Source organism: Penicillium samsonianum (genome assembly GCF_028829775.1).
Source record: "Penicillium samsonianum strain IBT 33392 chromosome Unknown utg000007l_segment0_segment0, whole genome shotgun sequence".
Lineage (NCBI taxonomy): Eukaryota > Fungi > Ascomycota > Eurotiomycetes > Eurotiales > Aspergillaceae > Penicillium > Penicillium samsonianum.
Window position 1 is genome coordinate 107111 of NW_026643265.1, and position 26173 is coordinate 133283.

General features: G+C 49.6%; 13 protein-coding genes across 13 annotated transcripts; 6 read left to right on the forward strand and 7 right to left on the reverse strand.

The window, feature by feature from the left end:
* Positions 1 to 201: 201 nt before the first annotated feature.
* N7471_010834 (uncharacterized protein) lies at positions 202 to 2718 on the reverse strand (the record flags this gene model as incomplete). Its single annotated transcript, XM_057283553.1, has 1 exon — positions 202 to 2718. One exon carries the CDS (start codon positions 2716 to 2718, stop codon positions 202 to 204), a length of 2517 nt encoding a protein of 838 aa, XP_057129819.1.
* A 591-nt stretch (positions 2719 to 3309) lies between these two features.
* On the forward strand, positions 3310 to 3582 carry N7471_010835 (uncharacterized protein; the record flags this gene model as incomplete). The annotated part of the gene is made up of 1 exon (XM_057283554.1): positions 3310 to 3582. One exon carries the CDS (start codon positions 3310 to 3312, stop codon positions 3580 to 3582), a length of 273 nt encoding a protein of 90 aa, XP_057129820.1.
* A 195-nt stretch (positions 3583 to 3777) lies between these two features.
* On the reverse strand, positions 3778 to 6900 carry N7471_010836 (putative vacuolar morphogenesis protein AvaB; the record flags this gene model as incomplete). The annotated part of the gene is made up of 5 exons (XM_057283555.1): positions 3778 to 3835; positions 3893 to 4327; positions 4378 to 4486; positions 4537 to 5355; positions 5403 to 6900. 5 exons carry the CDS (start codon positions 6898 to 6900, stop codon positions 3778 to 3780), a joined length of 2919 nt encoding a protein of 972 aa, XP_057129821.1.
* A 425-nt stretch (positions 6901 to 7325) lies between these two features.
* Positions 7326 to 9190, reverse strand: N7471_010837 (bifunctional nucleoside/nucleotide kinase/histidine phosphatase family protein; the record flags this gene model as incomplete). Its single annotated transcript, XM_057283556.1, has 4 exons — positions 7326 to 7994; positions 8053 to 8639; positions 8692 to 8764; positions 9143 to 9190. 4 exons carry the CDS (start codon positions 9188 to 9190, stop codon positions 7326 to 7328), a joined length of 1377 nt encoding a protein of 458 aa, XP_057129822.1.
* Positions 9191 to 10363: 1173 nt separating this feature from the next.
* N7471_010838 (uncharacterized protein) lies at positions 10364 to 11419 on the reverse strand (the record flags this gene model as incomplete). The annotated part of the gene is made up of 4 exons (XM_057283557.1): positions 10364 to 10553; positions 10618 to 10965; positions 11032 to 11317; positions 11380 to 11419. 4 exons carry the CDS (start codon positions 11417 to 11419, stop codon positions 10364 to 10366), a joined length of 864 nt encoding a protein of 287 aa, XP_057129823.1.
* Positions 11420 to 12726: 1307 nt separating this feature from the next.
* Positions 12727 to 14760, forward strand: N7471_010839 (Major facilitator superfamily domain general substrate transporter; the record flags this gene model as incomplete). The annotated part of the gene is made up of 5 exons (XM_057283558.1): positions 12727 to 13108; positions 13173 to 13422; positions 13446 to 13926; positions 13988 to 14038; positions 14098 to 14760. 5 exons carry the CDS (start codon positions 12727 to 12729, stop codon positions 14758 to 14760), a joined length of 1827 nt encoding a protein of 608 aa, XP_057129824.1.
* A 1786-nt stretch (positions 14761 to 16546) lies between these two features.
* N7471_010840 (cytochrome P450) lies at positions 16547 to 18341 on the forward strand (the record flags this gene model as incomplete). Its single annotated transcript, XM_057283559.1, has 7 exons — positions 16547 to 16933; positions 16990 to 17074; positions 17127 to 17215; positions 17279 to 17569; positions 17635 to 17683; positions 17739 to 17812; positions 17838 to 18341. 7 exons carry the CDS (start codon positions 16547 to 16549, stop codon positions 18339 to 18341), a joined length of 1479 nt encoding a protein of 492 aa, XP_057129825.1.
* Positions 18342 to 18631: 290 nt separating this feature from the next.
* Positions 18632 to 18955, forward strand: N7471_010841 (uncharacterized protein; the record flags this gene model as incomplete). The annotated part of the gene is made up of 1 exon (XM_057283560.1): positions 18632 to 18955. One exon carries the CDS (start codon positions 18632 to 18634, stop codon positions 18953 to 18955), a length of 324 nt encoding a protein of 107 aa, XP_057129826.1.
* A 562-nt stretch (positions 18956 to 19517) lies between these two features.
* On the forward strand, positions 19518 to 20612 carry N7471_010842 (amidohydrolase family protein; the record flags this gene model as incomplete). The annotated part of the gene is made up of 2 exons (XM_057283561.1): positions 19518 to 19819; positions 19898 to 20612. 2 exons carry the CDS (start codon positions 19518 to 19520, stop codon positions 20610 to 20612), a joined length of 1017 nt encoding a protein of 338 aa, XP_057129827.1.
* Positions 20613 to 20794: 182 nt separating this feature from the next.
* Positions 20795 to 21893, reverse strand: N7471_010843 (uncharacterized protein; the record flags this gene model as incomplete). Its single annotated transcript, XM_057283562.1, has 2 exons — positions 20795 to 21194; positions 21244 to 21893. 2 exons carry the CDS (start codon positions 21891 to 21893, stop codon positions 20795 to 20797), a joined length of 1050 nt encoding a protein of 349 aa, XP_057129828.1.
* Positions 21894 to 21979: 86 nt separating this feature from the next.
* N7471_010844 (E3 ubiquitin-protein ligase MARCH) lies at positions 21980 to 23270 on the reverse strand. The gene is made up of 2 exons (XM_057283563.1): positions 22575 to 23270; positions 21980 to 22524 (listed from the first exon to the last, which is right to left on the reverse strand). Exons 1-2 carry the CDS (start codon positions 23202 to 23204, stop codon positions 22384 to 22386), a joined length of 771 nt encoding a protein of 256 aa, XP_057129829.1. The 5' UTR covers positions 23205 to 23270; the 3' UTR covers positions 21980 to 22383.
* A 205-nt stretch (positions 23271 to 23475) lies between these two features.
* On the forward strand, positions 23476 to 24556 carry pre8 (proteasome core particle subunit alpha 2; the record flags this gene model as incomplete). The annotated part of the gene is made up of 5 exons (XM_057283564.1): positions 23476 to 23519; positions 23575 to 23594; positions 23644 to 23694; positions 23751 to 24347; positions 24438 to 24556. 5 exons carry the CDS (start codon positions 23476 to 23478, stop codon positions 24554 to 24556), a joined length of 831 nt encoding a protein of 276 aa, XP_057129830.1.
* A 334-nt stretch (positions 24557 to 24890) lies between these two features.
* On the reverse strand, positions 24891 to 25883 carry N7471_010846 (uncharacterized protein; the record flags this gene model as incomplete). The annotated part of the gene is made up of 1 exon (XM_057283565.1): positions 24891 to 25883. One exon carries the CDS (start codon positions 25881 to 25883, stop codon positions 24891 to 24893), a length of 993 nt encoding a protein of 330 aa, XP_057129831.1.
* Between the last annotated feature and the right edge of the window lie 290 nt (positions 25884 to 26173).

A 26173-nucleotide genomic window follows, 5' to 3' on the forward strand; every position in this document is an offset into this window, starting at 1 on the left:
TATCTACAAATCAAATAAAAAAAAAAGTTGTAAGATTTACACAAGTTCCGTGCAGAGTAGAATAGCATCGTAGATGAAATTGCTTGATAATGCCTGAGAGAGGATATCAATTCCTGTAAAAATAGAAACGCCCCTTTATTGCCAAAGTACCCACCCGCCGTCATACAGTCATAACGAGTAGCTAGAAGAAAACATAGAAAGCTAGAGAACACTCAGTTCTCGTCTACTACCACTACGCACACTCATGCCGGGCCCCGGAACATTGGAACTCCATTCCGACGAGGACGAGTCACCTCGGCCCCGGGATCCCCCTGTACTAGTACTAGCACCGATGCTGATTCCAGCCGTAGTGAGGGAATCTGCATCATCGATAACAGGAGGACCGCCAACCATCACAGGCCGGATCTTGGCGCCGACGAAGCCCCGACGATCACGGCCTGTGCGGCCACGGCCCAGCCAGTTGTGTTTGAGAGCCTTGCTAAGAATCTCCATCCGCTCCTGGGCAGGATCGTCTGTTTGCACGCTGGCCAGGACGCTGATGCATTGCAACATGCGGCCGACGGTCTCTGTGATGACGTGGGAGGTGTCGGCGGAGGTGCCGCGGTGGATGACGGTGGGCCGATTGTTAGAGCTTGGAGGCGATGCGATGGACTGGAAAAAGAGGGGATCTGCGTTGGAAGATGTGTTCGAGGTAGCGCGACTGCGAGAGTCACTGCTGGTTGGACGTGGGTGGTTGGCCAGGGCGCTAATGCCGTCGGAGGGGTAACTGTCGGCGACGGTGCTGAGAAGCGTGGATGACTGCGAGTTGTAGCTACCGAAGCCGGCATCGAGCGAGGCTGCAGTGCCAGGGCGGCCTCCAGTGCCGGTACTCTTGGCTGTGACGCTGAGTGTTGGGAATGCGGAGTTGATGGAGTCCAGGCTGAGCCGGGAGAAGGTTGCTTTGAGGGCATCGTAGCGATTCAAGATCATGCAGTCACGGAAGGCAATCAAGACTAGACTTCGCACATCGAGTGTCCCACCAATAGGTAGTGCACCCCAGAATTCACCGGCTTCCCGGCTAGTCATCAATGATCCACAGCCCTTAAACTCGAGATCTAAGGGGAGAAACACAGCCTGGATGAAGGGCAGAATCGTACCAAACACCAGCAGCCACACTTGAACCAGATGCGGGACCAGCTTTTCATCTGGGAGGCCAATCAGCGAACTGTGGTTCAAAGTCGCGAATCCAGTCTCCAGGAGCTCTTGCAGGTCCATCACAATAGACGTAGGAGCCCTCTTAACGACACAACGCTGCAAATGAACGAGCACCAGCTTGTTGAGATCTTCAATGGCAATGCGCACGTCTTCACCATCGAAGATGACCAGCAGCTTCGCCTTAAGGAAGTCCCACGCATCCTCTGGGGTCATATTGTTCAACCCAAATCCTTGCAAGGTCTCCCGGAGAATAGACTCGGGGAATGTCCCAGAGCTACCAACTGAAGACGGACCTGGGAAGCCACCGGGTGTCGTGGGCACGCCAGCATTATTGGCCAGCCATTCCATCTGCTCCGACTCAGCTAGAGCCTTCTCCTCCTTTTTCTTCTCACGCAGTGCTCGACCGCCATGCAGTAGATCCAGCCCACTGACCGACTTGCCAAACGTCGCCCCAGGAGCTGGAGACGCAGGTGTAAAGGAGTATAAAGATTGTGGGGCATTGGGGTCTGCAGGACGAGAATTACTCGAAGCCGATGATAACGGGAGGTTGAAGTGGTCTTCGACGCGATCTTTTAATTTGAGTTTCTGCCTCGACAGGAAATGATGCTTGTGCTTGTCTTTGTCCTTATCCTTTTCCTTCTCTGGAAGCGGCGGACGATCTGCGGGGACAACTGTGCTCACAGAGGCATTGGAAAGATTGTACATCGACGAGTTGTTCGAGGACAGGTCGTTCAAGTTTGTAGTCGAGCCGCTGACTATGCGCGATAACCCACTGATCTTGCTTGGGGAGGGAAGACCACGGTCTTTGCCCAGATCTTTATGACTGCTGATTCCAATATGTTTTGGCTTTGAGAATAGCTTCTTCTTCTTCTGTTTCTCGGGCTGTTGTTCTACCGGTGGAGCACCGGCTCGCGGGAAGACCACATTCGCAGCTGTCGTGGCCACGTTCCCTGATGGCGGAGGCGGTTGGGGGGAGGGTTGGTTGAGACGCAATGGAGCAGGCATGAGAGGAGGTGAGGCGCTTCCACTGCGCCTGGGACGAGAGCCGTCCTCTATCGGGGTCATTGCATTATGTTGCCTTTTTGTCTGCTGCATTGCTGCCTGGGCGGCGATACGGGATGCTGACACGGTAGGGACCTGGTCGGAGGAGGCGGTCGGCAGGGAAGGCTCGAAGAAACCCTGCGAGTGATGCCGTGATCGGTGCCGGGGTAGCTCGACAGAGGGACCCCGGCCGGAGGGCCTTCGGCCTGTTGAGTTCGACATGGGGTGATGAGGTGAAGTGGCCGAGCGTGGTTGTGGAGGGAAGTAACTCCCGGGGGGCAGTTGCGTATTGACCGGAGTGATAGGAGCGGCGGAAACGGTGGTCACATTGGAAGAGGCGTCACTACCGGAGGATCCGGGGCGAACCAATTCGTCTTCATCGGAGTCGTCTTCCTCTTCGTCATCAGATGGAGGTCGGGGGTAGCGAGGGGCAGGAGGTACTTGACGCCCAGGCGATTTGGGGGATCGGAAGGTAGGACTCATAACGAACAGTCCATGCTCTCTCTATTCTCTTTTAGGCGAGCTATCTTTCGAAGTTTTTTTGTTTACAACGTTACAAAAGCCACATCTGGGCCAGTCGCCGATCCCTTCCTCCACCTCTATCTGGCAGAATCTCAGATCGACGAAAGATGCGGAGACTTGGCTAAGCTTTGATATGATCTAGATTCAATGGAGCTTATAGCTTTGCGATTTATATTTGTAGACCATTTCACTGCTTGATGTCGTCCTTTGCACTTGTACTGGTCTATCTAACAGATTTTCTCTTTTCCATATTTTCACAACTTTCTTACTAGTACTGTATCCAGGCCGCATATAGACTAGGTATTACTGCCTTACGAGAACCCAACAGAGATTAGCCTCGAAAATGCTACCGTATGATCACTCAAAGTACCATCAAGTAATATATAATCTTGGTATTGGAGTCCTGGGGAAGAAGTGCCAACCTTGTCCCGAGGTCGGGCTTAGATCAGCGGAGAGGCGGTAAGAAAGGCGGTAACATAGCTGGGGATAGTATTCTCTGCCATCTCCCCTCCCCCTCCAGGGCTATTCCCAACTTCCCTGTTAAATTTTAAAATGGCCTCCAACACGAGCTTGAATGCAGTCTACACCGCCCCTCAAGCCACTGAGACCTTCGAACATGTGATATCAACCACAACCGGAACACTAGCGGCCAAGCAAGCCCACCTCTCAGCGCTGCAGTCGCTCGTGCCCAAGCTGCAGGAGCAGATCAACGTCTTCCTTACGGAGCGCATGGAAGAAGACAAGAAGGTGCAGGGCCAGCTCTCGGCACAGGAAGCTAAGGAGGAGGAAAATTACGGAGAGGAGGTGGTTGAGGACGATGCATGATCGCATGACCAGGATGTATCTTGAAATGGGCAGATGCTATGGGTATCAAAGTCGCTGGGATAGCCTCCGTCGACACAAACGAACCAAATGAAAAGGGAACCTCGAGCCGGAAAACAAAAAAAAGAAAAGGAAAACCAAGGATATGAACAAGAACACGAACGACCCCGCGAATGCAGATGCAGGAGAGCAAACGCACTACCCAGCTCGAACACTGGATTTTCGATTGGCACACCCCAAGTGAACCACGGTATCACTAGAAACAAGTCAGCTATGAACAGGCCAAAAAGACATATGACTAGAAACAACTTACTCGGGGAAAACATTGATCACACTCCCACCCAAACGCTTATGGCAGACGCCACAAATTCGCTCCTCGGTGACAGTGACGTGGCGAGCCCGTGTGCCTCCACCACGAATGCCCTCGCCAAGAGCGAGCTGGGCTTGGATCTGCATATCCCGTGCCTTGCGCAGGTTTGCCACGATGCGCGCTTCATTGAAAACCGAGTTTGCGGCGCGCATGCGGCCCTTGAAATAGAATTCAAGTTTCTGCACAGCCTGTTTATCTGGTATGAGTTTCAATGCGGCGTCGGCTGGGAGGCGTGAGCCGTGCTTGGCTAGCAGGTCAATTGCGGGGTCGTTTTGAGGCTCATAGCCGTGGGGCGGGGAGAGATAGAGGGAAAGGAGGGTGAGGTAGATGGAATTTTCTTCTTCGGCCTTTTCGGCGAGGTGGACCTGGTTGCAGTATCTTTCTGGTGTTAGCAATTACTGCTCTGGGGGAAATGATATATCACTCACTCTTCTGCTTTCTCGTGGTCCGCAAGTTTGAACACGTAAATCTCGAGCGCCTGTCGGTGCTGGCCCATCTTGCTAAATAGTATAGCTCGGGCTTCGTAGAAGTTGGGATCTGGGATATGTCAGTAATGGCTTGTTTCACAGGAGTGGCTCGCAACATACCCTCTCGATCGAGCCGATCTAACATCTTCGCTGGCGAGTATTGCTCGCTCTCTTTCAACATCGTCAAGAACTTCTCCTTCCATTCCCCTTGCTCATTGTTCGATGTAAGTTGATCTAAATATAAGATGAGCAGGCGCTGGTGTATGTCCGGCGTCATGTCGTTCCATTCATTAATGACATGCTCGAGGTATTGAATGGCAAGCGCGGTGTCTATTTTCTCAAGGAATGCGAGGACTCGTGGACGAGGCAATGTCTCGGCATTTTCAGTGTCGGTCAAGAATATCTCCATTCCCAACTCGTGATTCGCACGAAGCGGCCATTCTCCGAACTCGAGAACCAGATCAATTTGGTCTGGCGGTAGATTTTGAAGATAGGCAACTGTGCGTGTCGGTCCGCTCAGAGGACCGTTATCTGTCTGTCCAAAGCGCCGGAGCAATTCGAGTGCTTGGCGATGCAATTTCTTGCCGTAAAGAAAATCTATTAGGTCGTTATATCTACCAGTCTCCTCAAGTCTCTCCATGACTACTTCTGGGTCACAGAAGTTGGCAATGCGGAAGAGGGATCCAGCTAGCGATGGCGTCGCGAACATGTGTGCACGGAACAAAGTGGTGTCAACCAACCGTGCCTTGGCACAAATTTGGGTGGCAAACTCGTCGGGGGATGGGAAATCCAGCAGCTTAAGAACCGAGTCACTTGCCTCGTCTGTGGCTTCGACTGGTGCAGCAGCTTTGAGAGATCCATCGGGGTTAAGGAAGCGCTGGAAGCGTCGGCGAACGTCAGCCAGGTATCCTTGTAGCTCGCGGACAGCAATTCGAAGACCTATAACTAGTTAGCATGGATTCAAAAGCAATGGGAGCTTGCCGTACCTTTGTCGTCTCCACGGATACTGCTAGCCTCGCTTCCTTCATCGGGCTTTCGCACAGAAGATATAATAGACTCTGCGTGTGTGGATGCCTGTCCAGCAGCAACATCATCGGACGAGCCATCACTCTGGGACCCGTTCGCCTTTCCATTCGGAACTTCAGGCTCCGGGACCGTAGAGAGATCACCCGCAATCAAGCAAGGGTAGAGGCGAATGACACTCTCTGGGGGTGCAGAAACCTCAGTAAAAAGATCTAAAGACTCCCGGTACTTGTTCAAGGCGAACAAGCTCTGTGCTTTTTCAAGTCTTATCGCGCGCAGTCGACCGGGCTTATCCTGTAAAAGAGCATCCTCCAGCATGCCGAGTAAGCTGATGGCCTCATCTAGATAACCACCATCAACCAAAGCATCGATCTGGGTATCATAGCTCAGAGCTTCCATGCGCCAGATGGTGCGGTCACTCGCCACAAGGAACCCTTTACCGGCATGGGCGAGGCTGATATTCGGCTGCGGAATGTGCAAGATACTGGCCGACGGCAACGGAATAGACTGCAGTAGCGACAAGGTCTCCGGATTCCGTACTTCCAACACACCCTTGGATGAGTCGTGCAAAGCCAACAAAAATGGGTACGAGTATCCAAGCTCCACCGGCGCATGGCTCCAAGGCACCTGCTTCCGACCGAGAGGCTGGCCGTCGACATCAATGAAATTCGTGTTGATGTCCTTAGCCAGAAGAATCTGACCTTCACGTAGTCTTGTCACAAGCGGCCGCGACACCATGCCTCCCATACCAATATAGCTCATGCTCGCGGCACCAACGCCCGTGAACCGGCCTGATTCCTCAATGCTGCCCGGCCCAGCCAGGTCCGTGAACTGTCCACTCTCAATATTGACCATAACAAAGCTCGAGCTCAGCCCAACCACTAGCCGTGTAGCCGCAACCCAGGTGAGAGTCTTGACCCCACTAACCAAGCTCAGCTCAGCCGTATCCCGTTCTAGCTCCATGTCGCGCCACGCCCACATAAGAATTTTTCGCTTGACGGCAACTGCCAAGCGGGAAACAATAGCGGGCACATTTGTATCGGCATCATTGACAACATTTGACGTGATGGCAAAGACAGAAGCGCCCTTCGTTTGGGCTAGCTGTTCAACAAGCTCGTAGGACTGCGCATCGTGGAGCGAGACATAACCGCCAGAAAGAGAAACCAGCACGTTAGCCTCCTTAATCAAGGCAAGCTGTTCGATCTTGTATCGGGAGAATTTCTCCAGTTCGCGGAGGAGCTCGGTCTTGCCGTCGTCGGTGACGCGGTAGATACGGAGGTTGCCATTGTTTAAGCCAGCGACAAGGCGGTCACCGTAAGCTAGGACCGACTCGATGCGGGACTTGTCGCGCGGCTTGAGCTCCACGAGCGGCCGCGCGGTAAATGCTGACAACATGGGCGTGCTGTCTTCAATTCCTTCCGCTGGAGGTTCGAGGGGCGCTGTTACTGGAGCTCTCCGCATGACGTCCGGCGCTGAGTCAGACATGAGTCAGCATATATCTGGGCTTCGAGAACTGGTTGGGATCTTGGCTTCTCTTGTCGGTTGTTCATACAAGTTTTCTCTGCTTGGAATAGAATGATAGCTACTGGTGTGATGTTCATTCAAAGCGGGTTGTAACTGAGAAAAAGGATGTCACCAAGTTGTTTTTGGAGGTGTCTAATGTCTACATAACCATGCCATCTCTGTCGAAATGAACCTCAACTTTCCAATGAGGCATGAGTATTATGATAAACCCGGGAGGAGCATGACTTGAAGAAAAATATGTTGATTTAAAGTATGTAACGTATAATCAAAGAAAAACCATGTTTTTGGTATCTGAATATCTCATGCAGTCCGAATTCCCATCACATCCAGGTGACGCCACGCCGATGCAGATCAACACATCCCTAATTCTTGGTTTCCGTATCCTCTTTCTTTTCTCCCTCAGCGGGGAACTCCTGGTGCCTCGCCGATGTCCCCTTCCCACGCCAGGTCGACACAGCGGGGATATCAGCCTTGAAGCGCTGCTCTTCGGTTCCATAAGCGCGGGGCGTGAGTTTGATAAGAGTATGCAACGGCACCTCCATCCAGGGACTCTGCTCCTGGAGTACATTCATAAAGTAAGCGTAGATGCAGCGGAGGACAGCCTGGTGGGTAACGATAATGACATTCTCACTGCGCTCTAGCTCCATGATGATGGGCTCAAGGCGGATGACGACGTCGCGGTAGGACTCACCACCGCGGTAGCGGTAGTTGTACTTGTCTTCATCGCGGGCGGCGAAATCCTCTGGGTACTTCTCAGCAATTTCTTCGTAGGTCAGACCGTCGCAGACGCCCGAGTCCAGCTCATCCAGGGCTTTCCACTCCAGCGTCTCATAGCTAGTCTCTGCCTTAAGGTGGCGGGCACTCTGGATAGTGCGGCGTAAGGTTGAGGTCCAAATCACAATCTTGGTGTTTTCAGGGATACCAGACTTGCGCATTAGCTCGGGGAGTGCGCGGGCGTAGGCCTCGCCGCGCTCGGAGATGTTGGAGTCGCCTCCAATCCGGCCGGTCAGGTTGAACTCGGATTCACCGTGCTATTTTCGTCAGTCCCGCTTCAAAATAATGGTCCGTGATTTTGATATTTTGACTCACCCTTGATAGCCAGATTGAACGAGGCTTAATGTGAATATTCTGGATATAATAGACTAGACGACTGGACAGATAATCTTTGATCTGGTTGATGATGACCGTCGAGCCCACGTTGATAAGCTTGACATAAGTGTAGTTCTTCTCGTCATCATCGATGGTCTCGTAGACCTTTTCATAGTTGCGAATGCGGTTGCGGAAATCAAGGGCAGCCACTTCAGGATCTTGGCCCTTGTAATCTGGCGATGTCGTCTTGACTTCCTTGATGTTGGTCATGATCAGATCTTCATCATCACAAATCGACTCAACAAAGAGAGCCTCAATGCCAGCTTCGGTGCATTTCTCATAGATCCACTTGCGGCGGTCCTTTGTGGAGTTGGTAGCATCCAAGATAGCCACAACACCCTTCCCGGCGTTAAACCACTGAAGCATGTCCGACATGGCAGCCTCCGCGGCAGCTCGGCGCATGCGCTCGCCTTCTTCATTGTGAGGGTCAAAGAAGGCGGCCTGTGGCTGTGGAGTGTTGAAGCGGCGATAACCACCAACATTAAAGACACGTGCAGGGATACCGACCCAGCCCAGATAGCGCATAGCTGTCACAAAGTCAGTCTCACATGTTCATTTACGGATGGCGGGTTCACTTACCCTTGCCGGCGATGAGACTCTTGCCTCGGGCCGGGAGGCCCACCATGACAACACATATCTTTGAGTCGTCGGACTGCGTAGCAAAGTTAACGGCTGACATTTTTTTTTGGGAGAAACAAAAAAAAGTGAGGTTGCAAGAGTGTCTGGTTGCAGTGGGGGTTGTGGGAAAGAGAAGAAAGCAGAAGGTAGACAAGATAGAAGGTATAATAGACCCAAACTTGTATAGTTGCGCATGGATAAGTACTCTTGCACAGTCTCATCTATTTCGCATCTGTATACCCCGGCAAAGCCATTTAAGGCATCTTATACTTAATCCAACACAAAAAGAGATCAATAATCCCAAATCAACCATATCAATCTAGCCCACATATACGCAATGCAAGCCTCGGCAGAGTAACAACGTAGCAACCCCGCGGGTATCAAAGGGCAAAAACGGAGAAATTCCACTCACACTTGCAATGAATGCCTTATGCTGGCGTCGGACACTTTTTGATGCCATTTTGAGGTTGATGTTATATGAAGAAGGGCAAATACAAGAATCTCGGGAAGATTAGGGACAATTCCGACCCGAAGCCGGAGAACCAAAAAGCAGAACTTAACCCAACATAGGGGTTTGGTCAAGAAGATATTGAGAATATAACCTGCAGGAATGAATTATAATATGAATTCACCAAGAAAAGATTTAAAAAAAAAGATAAAAAACCAGAAAGAAACAGAACAGAAGAAACAGAAGAAACAGAATTCAGGGAGGCGCATAATGCGGTGAGTCTGGATTCCCCACTAACGTCATCCCATCGTGAATCAATCCACTTTGACATTTGAACATCTTGGATAGATTTAGTATGTACCATTATAGAGGATAATGGCTTGTTTTCTACATATATATATAAGACGCTATTCGGGGATCTATTGACATATTGCTATCTCTAATCTAGATTATAAAGGCTAGAACAGATAAAACCCTATATCCATTTTGCATACATACTAACCCTCCAAGGATGATTGATGCCTGCATGCGGCTGTTTTTATACGGGCGCTTATACCCGGGCTTATTACATGTAGGCAATCCAGAGAGAATCAACTAAACAAAGTACAATGTTGTGCACAGAAGTTCGATATATGGTGGCCAAATCGATTTACCAACCTCGGGCTGGAATAATACACTTTTCTTCCCGAGGTCATCACACCGGGGTCCTTCATTGAGCTAGTGTTGCAGATGTGGCCATATAATATATAACTAGTTGCTGAGCTTCAACTCAACATGGGCAATATTCTCACTGGCTTCACGGATGAATACTTACCTCCTTGAGGTGGTATCATCTTCGGGTGTGCGGATGAGTGAATTATAGAAGAAAAGTGGCCCTATGAGCTGGCCGCCAGTAGTCCGGCTATCCGTCATGACATATTTGTCATAGTCAGTTTTATCTGATATATAACAGCCTTGATATTGTCTCTACGGAGTACAAAGCCAAGATATTCAGATCCTTCAACTCCCAAGTTGTCAGCCGACTAATCTTCAACAAATAAACAGGCACTAAGAAACAAAAAGGAAATAGTAGCCAGAGAATTATGCATGTAATTTTTAGTCTATTCAGGTATCATAGCTCATGCAATGTGACACGTCCTATCATTAATAATACTTATTTTTTTTAGGCAAGCCCCTGTACTTAGATCAGGCATCCTTGGGACCACGAGCAAACTGTATACGTAGGGGACCACCCCATGGTCCTTCCCGACCATTCAGGGTATCCATGGCTTTCTGGGCTTGCTCGGGAGTACCCACATCGACGAACAGATAGTAGTGCTCGCCGGGATCGAACCTCTTAGCGGGGTGAGGGGTGAAGACCTTGCTGACATTCTCACTGCAAATAACAGGGCATCAGTACTGATCACAGGACACCAGGAATCCAAGCCATCTAAACTTACATCTTGAATCCTTTGAAGAAAAGCTCCATGTTGCTCTGCACAGCCCCATGGTCGGTCAATCGCGGTAGACCACCGACATACACGCGGCTGCTAGAGTCACTATTGACCTTAGCAAAGCTAGGTCTCTCTTGCTGACGCCAGTGATCAATGCGGAATGGCTCAGGTGGATTCTGAATGCGCTCCTGCGACTTGGCCACACCGGGCTTAATTTTGACCGGGCGACCCAACATATCACGACCATCGAGCTCGGTCATGGCGCGCTCGGCATGCTCCTTGTTCTGCAAGTCGACGAAGCAGTAGGAAGGGTTCCGGCCGGTGAAAGGATCAATGGCAATATCTATGCGCTCGCTATTTGGGAGTTCAGTTGGCGACGCTTCATGGCTGGGCCATCAGGTTCAAATGGTGCAGGCATACATAGGGAACTCGGCCGCTATGAACAGCGCCTCCACATCCTCCATCTTAGCCGTGTATGGCATGTTGCCAACGTATAGGCGGCGGCCATCGTTAATCGCTTGGGGGACGTGCGCTCCGGGCCGGCTAAAGGCTGCGCGGGAGGTATTGGGGTTTGGGTTGGGGCTCGCGCTTGGGCTAGCATTGGTGCGCGATGGTGTTGCTGGGCTTTCAACCTTCATGCGCCAATTGGCAGAGTTGAAGGCTCGACCATCGGTACGGACATTTGTAAAGGGAGACTTGGTAGGAGCTGTATATTGTAGATATCGATTAGTCGAGACTCTTTAGGGTATTTTTTCAGGTCGATCTTACTCTGTTGCTCCTCCAGTCTGGGGCTCTCTGTATCGTTCATAATTTTTTGAGAGAGTATTCCAGAGCACAAGCGAAAAGATACTCTGATCCAACAGTATGCCAAAATAATTTCACCAAAACCGAAGAGTCGACTTGGGTAAATTGCATCTTCCACTTTTTTTTTTGAGAGTGCAAACAGTGCAAACTAGCACTCCACTTACTATTTAACGCGCTCTAATTTTTTCATCCTCCCATCATTTCCTCTTCATCAAATACATCTCTTCTCATTTTTTTTTTGTTTGTTTTAATGACTTCTTTTCTTTGAAAATTGACCATATTGACCTTCTGGTTGTACATGGCAAGCCCATAGCATGATGAAGCTTCAGCTTGCCAAGCTTCTCCCTCCGAGATGCCAAGCTGTCCCCGATATGATCATGAATTATTTTATTGACGGGACAGTTGAAGATTCAAATTGTGAGTTTTTGAATTGTCTTTTTTTTTTTTTTTGGCCTCCCGCTCTTATGATGAGTGACCTTTTCACACAGACCTGTTCTGAACTATATTGTTGATAAAAATTGTTATATAAATGTTAACTGATAGAGCTTCTTGACTTTAATCCTCTTGTCGAGTCAATGCGATCATTGCTAATATGATTACAGATTTTCACAGATTTTCACAGATTGCCGAATGCTCGTCTCCATATAGAACTAGGTCTTGGGCCAATAATTCAATTGATAACTTTGACATAAACATACATATCCTCCATTGTGCTCTTCGCGTAGTGTATTCATCCCTCTCAACACTTCCAAGCTCAAAGAAAAGAGCCAGGCATATATCCCTTCCAGTCACATTATCAGTCTTGAACTCGATATTTGGTCACTACCAGGTTGTAGTGCTTACGGGATAGATCGTGCCCCAGATGGAAGCGCTGTGACATCGGGACTACAATATTGTATACATCGAAGTAGTTCCCACGATCTCCGTCAAGTTTATAATTCATTCCTTTTACTCCACTTGAATTTATTGCCAAGAAGTTGTGCAGGCACAGCCCGAAATGGGGCAAACAGCAGATCACGATCCTTTGTCTGCCATGAGCCCTAGCTGCCAATCACTTCCAAGAATACCCATCTAGTGCAATCCGTGCCCTCCAACCCCATGCCCCGTTCTTTGGCAGATTCTTTGATAGACCCACCTGAATGTTCCTGTGCATGCACATTGACGTACTCCATACATATCCTCGAGGGAAGAGACCAAAAATGTTTTGCTTGCTTTCGAGTTTCTTTGTCTTGGGATCTCAGTCCTTCCCAACCCTAAAAACCAAACATCGTCTCGTCAAATCTTTTTCTGCATAGACTTTAAGATAGAGAGATGATAGAACAGGAGAAAATTGACGCCACGCTGTCCGAGAAAGTCGTACCGCAACGGCCATTTGGGACAGCTGCCGAGCGAGCACGGCGCAGTATCAATGCGAAACTCTCCAATCCGTTGGCTGGGCTCAGCCATACCGAGCTACGAAATCAGGGGCGCACGTTTGCTGAACTTCACGAGATGGGCGATGAGTCCGATATCCGTGCTTTCGAGCTGGGTGCTGTGCTGGCACAGTCTCCCGAACGATATGCGAATGTCGCCGGTCTAACAAACCAGGAGAAGAGAGTACTGGGCCAGGAGTTCACCCATCGCTGGTCACAGCCATGGAAGATGTATGTGGCTATTACATTGTGTTCTTTATCCGCTATAGTTCAGGGAATGGGTAAGTAGTAGTTCAGTCTGAGAGGTTCCCAAATCTCGAAGAATACCCCTGCTGACAATAACAGACCAAAGAGTTGTCAACGGAGCCCAAATATTCTACAAACACCAATTCGGCATCGGCGATGAATCCTCTCGGAGTGCCTGGCTCGTCGGTCTAGTGAACTCAGCCCCATACCTCTGCTGCGCCTTCATCAGCTCCTGGCTGACAGTCCCATTCAACCACTGGTTCGGACGCCGCGGCACAATTTTCATAGCATGCTGCTTGTCTGCAATAACCTGTCTCTGGCAGGGATTTGTCTCAACCTGGTGGGCGATGTTTGTTGCACGATTCATGCTAGGCTTCGGGATTGGCCCAAATCAGCGACTGTGCCGATATACGCGGCCGAAACGGCGCCGCCGTCCATCCGTGGTGCATTGGTCATGCAGTGGCATGTGTGGACGGCGTTCGGGATTATGGTCGGCTATGCGTCAGACCTCATCTTCTACAAGGTCGACTCGACTGTCATCGTCGGCCTGAATTGGCGCTGTATGATGGCCTCGGCGATGTTCCCGGCTCTGGTCGTTTGCTGTTTTGTCTTTGCTTGTCCTGAGTCGCCGCATTGGTACATGCGCCAGAAGCAGTATTACCGTGCTTACAGGTCCATCTGTACGCTGCGAAATCATAAAATCCAAGCAGCTCGTGACCTGTACTACATGCATACCCTGCTGGAGGCTGAGAATAGTATGAAGCTTGGGCGTAACAAGATGCTGGAACTGGTTAAAGTTCCGCGAAATCGGCGAGCGATGTTGGCGCCTCAGATTGTCATGTTTATGCAGCAGGTGAGTGTGGATTTTCAGCAAGATATACCGAAGTACTTGCAGAGATAACTGACTTGAGCAGTTCTGTGGTGTGAATGTTATTTCATACTATTCTTCCGAGATATTTATCGAGGTCAGCCCAAAGCTATCGATCCTATTTTCTTTCCAACAGAACATTAACAGAAGCTCTAGGCCAAATTCTCCCCACCGGCTGCTTTAGCCGCCTCATTAGGCTGGGGCCTAATCAACTGGCTCCTATCCATACCGGCAATCTACACAATTGACACATTCGGCCGACGCAACCTCCTGTTACTTACTTTCCCACTCATGGCCATGGCCATGTTATTCACAGGGTTCAGTTTCTGGATCCCAGAGAGCAGCCACAATGCACGTCTCACCTGCATCGCTTTAGGGACATATCTTTTCGGCGTGGTCTATTCACCGGGCGAGGGACCCGTACCATTCACATACACAGCCGAAGTATACCCGCTATATGTCCGATCATACGGGATGGCGCTAGGCACGGCAACGATGTGGTTCTGTAATTTCATCCTGGGCGTGACGTGGCCGTCTCTGCGCGCCGCATTCACAACACAGGGAGCATTTGCTTGGCACGCAAGCTGGTGTTTGGTTGGATGGTGGATGGTACTCTTGTTCATGCCTGAGACGAAGGCGAAGGCGCTTGAGGAGTTGGATCAGGTCTTTTCTGTGCCCACAAGGTTCCATGCGCGGTATGGGTTGAGGCAAATTGGGTATTTCTTCAAACGATATTTGTTAAGAAGGGTTATTAGACCGGAGGTTCTTTATGAGAGGGAGGAATTGGTCAAGGCTCAGGATGTGGGATTTAATGCTTGATGAAGTAGCCCTTGGTCTATATTTGAAGAGATGGATTCAATGGAAAATGTCCATAGATCGTTTTGTTTTCTTTTTTAGCATATAACTACTCTGACATATTGGTATCTATAATAAAAAAGCACTTTCAAGAGTTCCAAGGGTATATCCCTAGCCCCCGCTCACAGAAGGATTGGCCTGAATTGAAATGCCTAGAGTCTAGATCCTTTTTTTATGCAGTTTATATGAAGGAAGGTGACTTCGTGTGATTGGATTGAAATTTATGAGATTAAATGGTACTTTCAACAATTCCCATATAGCAATTCGGAGTTCTCTTCCTATTATTCCCTTATTGGGCGCCTTCGACTATTCTAGTTCCTCGTCTTTTTCGTGAAGGATTATCATATGAATTATATTACATTCGTTAATAGGTTAGCCAGCGTCCGAAACCAATCAGCTCGACCCAGGGTGCATTGTGGCGCACCCAACGGCGCTAAGCAACGTCAAATGGCTGCGCTTGTATGCAAACTAAGAATTTAGCCAATCGGGGGAGACCATAAAGTCGTTGTTGGTTCTTGGTCTCCATAATGTCATTGTCATCAGCCGCAGAAAATAATTGGCACATGCAACCCAAGAATTTAAGCGAATCTGATCCTGGTGTCAGCCTATGAGGATTGTTAATTGAGAAGAAAAGAGCCTAGGTTCTATATGGGTACTAAGCCGCAAAAGATGAGTCAGACACACGTGGATCGCCACGATAATAGTCAGAGTTCGTATGTAAGATCGTGTTCTATTATAAAATCGATGACTCTCGGGCTTTTTATACGAGAAGGAATGAGATTTAAATCGGACGTTTTTTGGCCCCCCTCCCACAACAACTTTGTGATTTCCAAGATTGATCTGGAATCACTGTAGAAGGGCCTACTTGGGAAAGAGTCAGGAATCATGCAAGGTCTCTGTAGAAAATAATTTTTTAAAAAAATCAGGGTTTGCATATATACCCTGAAAGACGAAAGTAAAGACCAAGCATTCTATCATGCCCTAAATATTCAACACCACTCAGCCTTCTAAACCCCACAATTACATATATGTACTATAATTGGGAAAATGGGTATCCATTTGCCCTTATAGTCTTCATGCTTAATTGGCTCCCGAGGTCGTCAAAAGTTGCTTACACAATCTCAGCTCTCCATGGTGAGATCGAATTTGTAGGTTTCTAAATGCCCTGGATGCCTGACCTAACCTAAAGAGGCCCCCGGCCCCAATGTAGGCACCAGAACTCGCTCAAATCCGAACTCCCGGGTGAGAAAGTTATGACATCTATACAAAAATAAAATAGAAGTATAAGCCTCAGTCCTGATTTGGCGTCAACGGCCCGCCTTAGCGGTCCACTTTAATCTAAATTCTGGTATGCATCGCGCTAATGCTGACAATATCCGAGACAAAAGCCAACAGCGGCTTCAAGATGCAGCCGATTCCAACCTTGGAACAAAGTAAGACTTGCGGGATAGGTTGGTTTTTAAGTGCTGTGGGTCAGGGAAGGTGTGAAGCACGGCGCAGTCGACTCGATCTGGCTGCAACCCGGGCATTAGCTTGCCCTGACAACATTTATGGAAGGAACCACGGGAAATTGGTCATTGGCTCGGCGCAATTGATCATTTCACTTTCGGCAGGAGTATCTACTTGTCGTCGTTGAATTCCCCCGCTTCGGGGGCTATCCTTTCGGGGTATAAAGATCTCCTTGGAACTATCTTGTTCAGTTCTTCAGTTCCAACTTCTGCAATCGCTTCTCTTTGACAACCTCTTCACAATGCTGCAGAGCACTTTGACTCGGCTGGCACTTGCTTCATGCAATGACTCCTCAGCTACTCTTCGAGATCTGGGTGGTCTCACGTCAGTGATCCTTCTACTCTCTGCCTTGCTCTACAAAGTACTCTACGTGCCGGTGGCATCTTCCCCCAAAAAAGGCAATTCCGTTCCGCGCTTGCAATTGCCTGCTTGGAAGGTCACCCAGTTGTTCTTTGAGAAGAGGTTTGATTTCATCAAAGATGGCTTCAAGGCTACATCATCTTCCATCTATCAGACCAGTCTGTTCCGACATAACGCCACTGTTCTTTCCGGGGATGAAGGCCGACAAATCTTCTTCAAGGAGAAGGGTCTTTGTTTGTACGATACATTTTCGATCATGATGGGCAGTGTAAGACCCCCAATGACATATTTTCATCTCGGTAGTAACTAAATTCTCGCATTTAGGGTGCTGCTCAATTTGACCCCCACCAAGTCAGTGGCGTAGTCAAGCGAATGGCTTCGATTCAACGACCTGACAATCTCCAGAAATGTTAGTCTATGCCGTTCTCAATGAGGTAGAACCATGACTAATATACATATAGTGATTCCATTGATTCTGTCAGAATGCCAGCGTAAAATGGACGCATGGGGTAACGAGCGTATTCTTGACCCCTGCTCTTCCCTTCACGAGGTACGTGAATCTGGGTTCTATCTTTAATATATGGGAAACTGAGACATATTGCTTTCCTCTTAGGTCACTTTTCAACTGGTCATGTGCATTGCTTCCTTTGATATCGCCAATGATTCAGTTCTTTCAGCTCGTCTCAAGTCACTTGTCGACACTGTCGACTCTATCACTAACCCATACTCAACTTGGTTCCCTTGGTTACCTGGCCCAGCCTTGTTCCAGAAGTTCTTTGCTTCTGTTCAAATCTACAGGATTGTTCAAGCGGCCATTAACAACCGGAAGAGGAGCGGAATCAAGAGGGATGATATGCTGCAGCAGATGATTGATGATGGAGATGGTACAATTCAAATCTTCGGGGTATGTATTCTAACCACTTGTTTACTTTTCAACTATTTGGATCGGGAACCTGACTCTCTCCGAAGTGTATGCTAGGGCTATCACTAGCTGGAGCTCGTGCCACCGGAACAATAGGTACGTTTGATATTCAGCAACACCAAAGACAATGACTAACGAGTATCCTCCCTAGTGACATGGCTGATCATGCAAATCTCCTCGGACCCAACTTGGTCCTCGAGTGTTCAAGAGGAGATTAAAACCTTTGTATCGACTCACACATCCTCATCAGCCTCTCTCTCTGGGAACAGCCTTATCCAAGCCCTCCTCCGAAATCCCACTCACAGCCTGGGAATCCGAAACGCCCAATCTCGACCTCTGTATACGTGAAACACTGCGCACCTCACAGCCATACACAGCAGTGCGAAAGAACACCGGACCAGATCTTACAATCGGGCCATACGTTATCCCCTCGGGGTCTCTCGTTGTCTATCCATTTTCGGATACAGCACTCAACCCCAAGTACTACCCGGACCCAAGCCGCTGGGATCCCTCTCGGGGAATTGAAAAGGAAACACCGTTCATTGGCTGGGGTGCGGGGAAGCATGCTTGCAAAGGCCAGCGACTTGCTACGTTGACCATGAAACTGGTGGTTGTTTATGCTTGGATGCAATTTGACATTACAATGGTTGATGGGCAGGGCGAAAAGATCAATCAACTTCCCCTTCCCGATTGGAATGACTCTGCGACTTGCCGCCCGAAGGAGGAATGCGGAATCAAGTTTGTTGAGAAGTAGCAGCTTTGTATGCTGTTATTCTCGAAACTCGCAGGGCTCATTCTATTTCCTTTCTCCGAGCCGACGCCACCGTATGAATTAGTGGCCGTCCGAACAAATCAATTACTTCTAGTTCTAGGTTGAAAAGCCTCATTGAAATATCTTTCGATAAATATTTCAATTAAAGTGTATGTACTCAAACCGAGTATAATTACCTTGTCAAGCATTGGGTAACTAACTGGAGCGGTTAGCCACATGACTCGTACTTGATAGCTTCTTAACCATCTCACATCCATTCCCTCTCTACAATCATGGCCACAAGAACAATATATCTCATCTCTGCTCGCAACACATCCTTCCAAAGAGCCCACTTCTCAATATTTGTCCCATCGGCTACGAATCCCGACCGGGGAACCAAAATCCACGCGGTTGGTGCACCAATGGCAGGCTACGTCCTGGAGTTCAAACGAAATTACAATCCCAGTCTCGATCCTCACGACCAGACCTTTTCAATCGGCCAGGTCCACTCGTCCGACATCGTTGATTCCCCAGGTGCGGCTCCATCTATCGACTCCACCCCCCGAGGGAAGATCGAACTAGCGGCGACACAAATCTCGACTCCGGGGATCAATTAGAAGTTCATGGCACCTGTCAACGATGTGAGTAACACGGCATACACTCTGGTGCAACATTGTAAGATTGGATTAAGCTCACACTCTCGATTTTCCAGACCACCAACAAGCGCTGTCAAGAATGGACTATGGAATATGTCCGCCATTTGGTTGCCAAAGGCTTGATCGATGAAGAAGCGATTAAGATCGTTCAATCCAAACGTGACCCACCTACTCATGGAATTGGACTACGATCTGTGACCAGACCTAGCACGTAGTATAGTTGACCTAGAATACCTACATATGTGGAATAAAAAACAATAATATGTCCATCTCGGCCGCTGCCAACCGCTCCCCGCATCCGCCCCGACGGCGAACCGCCGTCGGATGCTTCCCTTGCATGCATCCATGGATAATGTACGTACTTCCAAGGTTTGACATCCGATGAACATTCCGATGGAAAGGTTATGATAACACCTGCTTCCGAAGTGCGGGGTCCCCGCATGGACTATAAAGCAGCTCAGAACCCCATGCGCAAGATTGTCTCCATCCTCAAGCCCTCTTACTCCCTTACTAGACAACCAAAATGCTCGGCAAAATCGCCCTCGAAGAAGCCTTCGCGCTCCCCCGATTCCACGAAAAGACAAAATGGTGGGCGGGCATGTTCGCAACCGACACAGACAAGCACACAGCAGAGATCAACGACGTCGGACCAATCCGACTTGACTTCGCCGAGCGCCACGGCGTCGGTCTCCAGATCCTCAGCTACACAGCACCTGGTGTACAGGATATCTGGGACGCAAAGGACGCACAAGCGCTCGCCGTTGAGATCAACGATTACATCGCGGAGAAAGTGAAAGCGCACCCGGATCGGTTTGCCGCATTTGCGTAAGTTGCAACCCCAAATTTAGCATGGGAATCAATGTCTCCATAATATATATGTGTACATCCAGCTAACCCATCCAGCACGCTCTCCATGCACGACCCACAAGAAGCGGCAGCCGAGCTCCGACGCTGCGTAACCCAGCACGGGTTCCTGGGGGCACTAGTGAACGACACGCAGCGCGCCGGCGTCGACGGCGATGACATGATCTTCTACGACAACGAGAAATGGGACGTCTTCTGGGCTACGTGTACTGAGCTCGACGTACCGCTGTACCTGCACCCTCGCAACCCGACAGGCACGATCTACGATAAACTCTGGGCTGATCGGAAATGGCTGATTGGGCCTCCGCTGTCGTTCGCGCAGGGTGTCAGCCTGCATGTTCTTGGGATGGTGACGAATGGGGTGTTTGACCGGAACCCCAAGTTGCAAGTTATACTTGGACATCTGGGGGAGCATATACCGTTTGATATGTGGCGGATTAACCACTGGTTTGAGGATCGGAAGAAGATGCTTGGACTTGCGGAGACATGTAAGCGGACGATTCGGGAGTACTTTGCGGAGAATTTGTGGATTACGACGTCGGGACATTTCTCGACTACTACGCTTCACTTTTGTATGGCCGAGGTTGGGGCGGATCGGATTTTGTTCTCGATTGATTATCCGTTTGAAACGTTTGGGGATGCATGTGAGTGGTTTGATTCGGCGGAGATGTCGAATACGGATCGGTTGAAGATTGGACGGGAGAATGCGAAGAAGTTGTTTAAGCTTGGGGCTTATAAGGATAGTACGGCTTGAGCTTTACAGGGGAGATAGGTTGAAATAGAATTTTCACATTGAATTCGTTATGCGTTTGTTCAGTTTCTTGATACATTGCATCTGGGGTATTTGAGACATCAAAGACAAATCGTAAAATCGTAGATATGGAAGAGATATTCCATGAAATGCCATGGTCCAGTGGCTCTTCCATCGTTCATCGTTCAGATGGTGGCGCATTGAGCCAAGTTTCGCTCGGATGGCTTGTGCTGAACCTTCTGGGTTGCCTGGTGCCGATCCTTCTCCATTGCCTTGTATTGATCCCAGCAGTGCTCCCAGATCTCTGGCGAATCACAAAGATAACCCATCACCGGGGCAAAGTACTGTCGTTTGATCGAGAGAGTGACCCAGGCCAAGGTACCGTAGCATTCGATGCAGCTGTTCATCAGCTCCCAGATGGTAATGACACGACGCGAAAGCTTGGTGCGTTCTCTGGTAGGGTTTTGCTCGTTCAGGAGTTGACGATTGCGCAGACAGAGGAAAGGACTGTGGACCCATTCCTCATACATATCCATGTACAAAGCAAGCAGTCGTTGCTCAAGGTAACGAGACTTTTTCATATTCCTGTTCATTGAGTATTAGAGGTGCTGAAGTAGAGGGTAGTGCGACTTACTTAGCGAACACAGTCGCCATCTTGCAGAGTCGCTCGTAGGCCGAGGTAGCCTCTACCGAGATGTCTTCCAAGGCGTAAGAAACCTCTTCGGCAGTCTGCAGCTGCTCTCTGAGCATCTCTTCCATGAATTCGATGTGGTTGAGAACGGTCTCGAGGGGGAGCTCTGCATCTTCGACTTCTTTGGGAGCCAGAAACTCCGGGCTTTGGTGAAAGATGACAAGGTTGAACTGAAGGGTAGCGTTGATGATAGTAATGAATTGGTCGCGGATCTCAGGACGCATTTGCGGGTCGGCGAGAAGGTCCCGCAGCTTTTCGAGGACGACCTGGCTGCGGCAAGACGGGTCACTTTGGAAATATGGAATGATGTTAGGGTCGACATGGACCATGCGGATCTCTTGCTGAGCGGCTCTGCCGAGAGCGTAGATCCATGCTTCCTCGTGGCGATTCTCGGCTGCGATGGAAGATGCAAGCATCTCACACTCGGACTCGTTGTATTCGGGGAATGGTTCAGTATCAGGGAATGGTTCAGTCTCTGTGTTTGCAGTATCTGCGTTGGTGGGAGTAGTAGGTCCAGATTCCTCCGATTCCGAGTCCATCGCGACTTGAGAGCGGACAACCGCGAGACCTGAGCCTGGTGGGAGGTCGTCCATTTTGCGAAGATGGGGTGGATGTTGAGTTACATGAGGGGGAGAAGAGGGAAGAAGGGGGAGAGAGACGAGGTGTTGTTAGAACGAGACAGACTGCTGCCATAATTATGCATTGAAGTTATTGAATAAGACGCGCGCGTGACAATGGACAATAGCCAATAGACAATGTGACAATATGACAATAAGATTGAATAGGAAGTATGACTATACATGAATTTACCGCTGCTCAATCCAAAAGCGCTAATAGATCAGACTCGAGGGTCAGAACGCTCCTTTACAATTGAGTGGTGGACTGTCTTCCCCAAGAACGCTGCCTGATTGATGAAGCAGCGAATGACTTGAGAACAAGACGTTCTCGAGCCAATCATTTGCTTCTCAGGCAGACAATCAAGAGTTAACGAAGGCAGTTATTGTTCTTCGCACATTGACTAATCGACGTCTCATGGGGCAGAGGAGGACGGCAACTTAAGTAGTGCGAGTTCGTTGCTTGGAACTATTCTTCCTTCATTCCAACGTCGTCCGGTACTGGGACATCCATATCATTCTCGTCACCTGGTATTGGGACGTCCATGACTCGTTCGCCAGCCTTTTCGAGCGTTCGTCTACTCCATGACCGAACACCTTTGTAGACAGCCTGTCTGCGGGTTAGCCAAGTCAGATATAGTCAAATGTGACCACACATACCCAAAGGAAAGTACCGATGCCAACCATGACCACTAGCCAGTTCAACTGGGCGGCCCGGTTACGGCCCGAATTGCGCCCTGATGCGACAGACCGGAGATTCCAGGGAAAAGGCGACAGCGCAAATATGGTCTTGAGGAACGACAACAGGCCTAAAGACGCGAGTCCTTTGAGAAAGTGTCCCAACCAGGAGGCATCTTCCTCGACCAATTCGGCGTAAACATCCGTGGGGCCCAAGTAAAAATCAATGATGGGGTCAGCAATGAATCCAAGCAGGAATACGGTTAACAAAAGAATGCCGAGTGTGAGGATTAGCTGGGTAGTGGCGCTACTGATCCACCGAGCCCAAGTCAGACGCTCCAGGCGATACTGGAAGCCGCAGGTGGGACATTGCCAGAAGTTTCTCGTCCCATATTTGGGGTCGGCATGGCGCCATGACTGCAAGCAGCCCTCGTGAACATAACGCGAGGAGCCTTTGCATTGACAAGGGCTTAACAGACGGCCAGATTCTGGATCGGAAGATTCATAAACCACTCGAGGCTTCTGGAGGAATTCTGAGGGTTGGAAAGTCGGCAGCACGCTTTCTAGGCAAATGCGACAGACCCGTGGAGGGTAATGCTGTGTGTCTGCCATTGGTTCTCACATCGAGATTTACTCGAACCTTGACAAGAGAAGGCCGAGGGAGAATTACTATTTCTTTTTTGAGGTGTTGGAAAAAAGAGAACGACAAGAAGAGGAAAAGCAGAAAAGCCGAAGGTGTCCCAAACCCCACGGCTAATCCCGATCTGGTCACCGCCTTTCGTGAGCTCTACCGCGCCAAACGTCACCCATCTCTGCCTACAACACAGCTTCCTTCTTTTGATCTTTCCATCTCCTCCTCTTCTCTTCCTGTTAACAGCAAATCATGGCGGACCGATACTCATTCTCCTTGACTACATTCTCTCCCAGGTAAGGACAACTTGTCGTATGGAATTGACAGCGTGCTAACCCAGCTCCATTACAGCGGAAAGCTGGTGCAAATTGGTAGGGACCATCGTTTCTGAGCTTAGGCATCAATAACTGATCAATATAGAATATGCCCTGAACGCCGTCAACCAGGGTGTGACTGCCCTTGGTATCAAAGGTACCCAAATGCCCAAGCTCTCCCACATAGCACCAAGCTGACCGCCCCCGTGATAGCTACGAACGGCATTGTCCTCGCGACTGAGAAGAAGTCCTCCTCGCCTCTGATCGACCCTCCCTCGCTGTCCAAGATCTCACTGATCACGCCGGATATCGGTATGGTCTACGCCGGCATGGGCCCCGACTACCGGGTGCTGGTCGACAAGGCCCGCAAGGTCTCGCACACAGGCTACAAGCGCATCTACAACGAATACCCACCTACTCGTATACTGGTTCAGGACGTCGCTCGGGTAGTGCAAGAAGCTACGCAATCCGGTGGTGTGCGGCCGTACGGTGTCAGTCTGTTGGTCGCAGGCTGGGACGAGGGCGTTGAGCCTGAGTCGGAAGAGGCTAAGAAGGATGACCCCGAGGAGAAGATCTCCAGCAAGACTGGCGGTATCCAGAAGGGTGGGCCCAGTCTGTACCAGGTCGACCCCAGTGGCAGCTACTACCCATGGAAGGCGACGGCCATCGGCAAACACGCAACGAGCGCCAAGACCTTCCTCGAGAAACGGTACACTGAAGGACTAGAATTGGAAGACGCCATCCATATCGCGCTGTTGACACTCAAGGAGACGATTGAGGGTGAGATGAATGGTGACACAATAGAAATCGGTGAGTTTTTGTTATTTTTGCCTCGTTTCCTCCCATTATGGCTGCTTGGGTATCCAGGGGTCTGCTGAATATCAACTAACTTCTTTTCAGGCATTGTCGGCCCCCCAGCGGACCAACTGCTTGGCTTCGAAGGAGTGGAGGGTGCTCAGGGACCACGGTTCCGCAAGTTGACCAAGGAGCAGATCGAGGACTACCTGACCAATCTATGAACGAGAACACATAATTTATGTAGACTCGAATGAAACATTACCTTTTTGTCTGGTGGTGATTGACATTTTCCCATTACAAATCGCACGGCCACCCACAGACGGCTACCTACCTAAATGGTCTACTTTATGTCACCTCCATACTCCATATCTTGATGGCAAAACCAGGACGCTTCGAAGCGTCAGAAAGATGGTCCGAGCCACCTTGATTTAAAATTTCAATCTTCTTTCCATTTCTTACAATCGTCCGCTTACACGGCCTGTCCTGCAGGACTTTACTCTCCAAATATCCAGTTCCAAGCTTGGTTCGACATCATCATTATTATATTGTACACCGTCATATTGCTAATGAAGCCACCCTCCCAGACTCCACAAACATCCTCCTTTGAACAACTTGGCCTCCGACCGGCAGAGCCAAAAAGTCCTTCGGCTCAGCCTGCTCATAAGGCGAATCCTCACTGCGATCCGGCGTCTCAGGTGGTCTCTGCATCGAGCAAAGAGGCAACGTATCAGCAATAGCGAGGGAAATAGGATGTCTGGACCCCTGGATGAGATCTACCAGACGACCAAGCACGGCAAACTCAAGCTTGAGTTTGATCGAGTAAATAAATCCCTTCATGGTGATTTGCACGGCGTAAAAATTGGCATATTCGAGACACAAAAGCAGCAGATCCATCCCTATGATCGCGCAGTTGATCCCGATCAGCTGGTACATGATGCTGCGTGCATCCGGGCGCGAAGACACATCTGCCCCAAGACGCAGCAGCTTAACTGTCTCTATCACATACAGCGTTGACAGCAGACTCTCTTGAATCGTGAACCCGGTCAGCTGGATCTTCTCCATGATATTGTACCCATTCACCCAGGCGACGTCGCCGCTGTGGACTATGTTCGCGCCGTAAGTGAGGATTGTTGTGGGTACATGCAGGAGCAAGACATTTGCAACGATGAGCTGCAATACACGGCGCAACATGCGCTCATCCCGTAGCACAAGGTGGAGTCGTGAGTACAGCACCACCGATTGACCAGTCACCATGGTCCACCAGCCGATAGTCAGGACTGTGACCGACAGCACGGAATCAGTCTGAGTAAAGAACTTCATCAGGAAGCCGATTGAGTATGGCACGACACCGAGCACTCCTGTGATAAGCAGGGACCAGAAATAGAGCCCGCGCCACCGGCGGAATGTGGCTGGGACGAGTACGACTAGTTCAGCGACGTTGTAGCATGATAATCCGATGAAAGCGACGAGGATCATCTGTAGCACGTTACCCTCTTTTGCGAGGGCACCGGATATGCCATCCAGCAGGTCCTGGGGAATGTTGGACATGATTGTAGAGGAGACTCATTCGGGGCTTTGGGAGGAGCTATATGAGCGACCGGACTCGAGGAGGGAGTCTGGTTCACCCGGTCTGGTATGTCCACATATTCTTATGGACGGGGAAATGAAAGAATTTTGAAGAAAGGAAAGAAGAAAAAAGGCGAAAAGATCAATGAATGAATGCAGTGTGGAATATGGACTGGTCGTACAGGGCCAGAAAGTGTCAATGCTCATGCAGATCAAGTTTTGGACTCGTCTAAGCGCGTGAAAGAGAAACAAACGAAACAAGCCTTATTCAA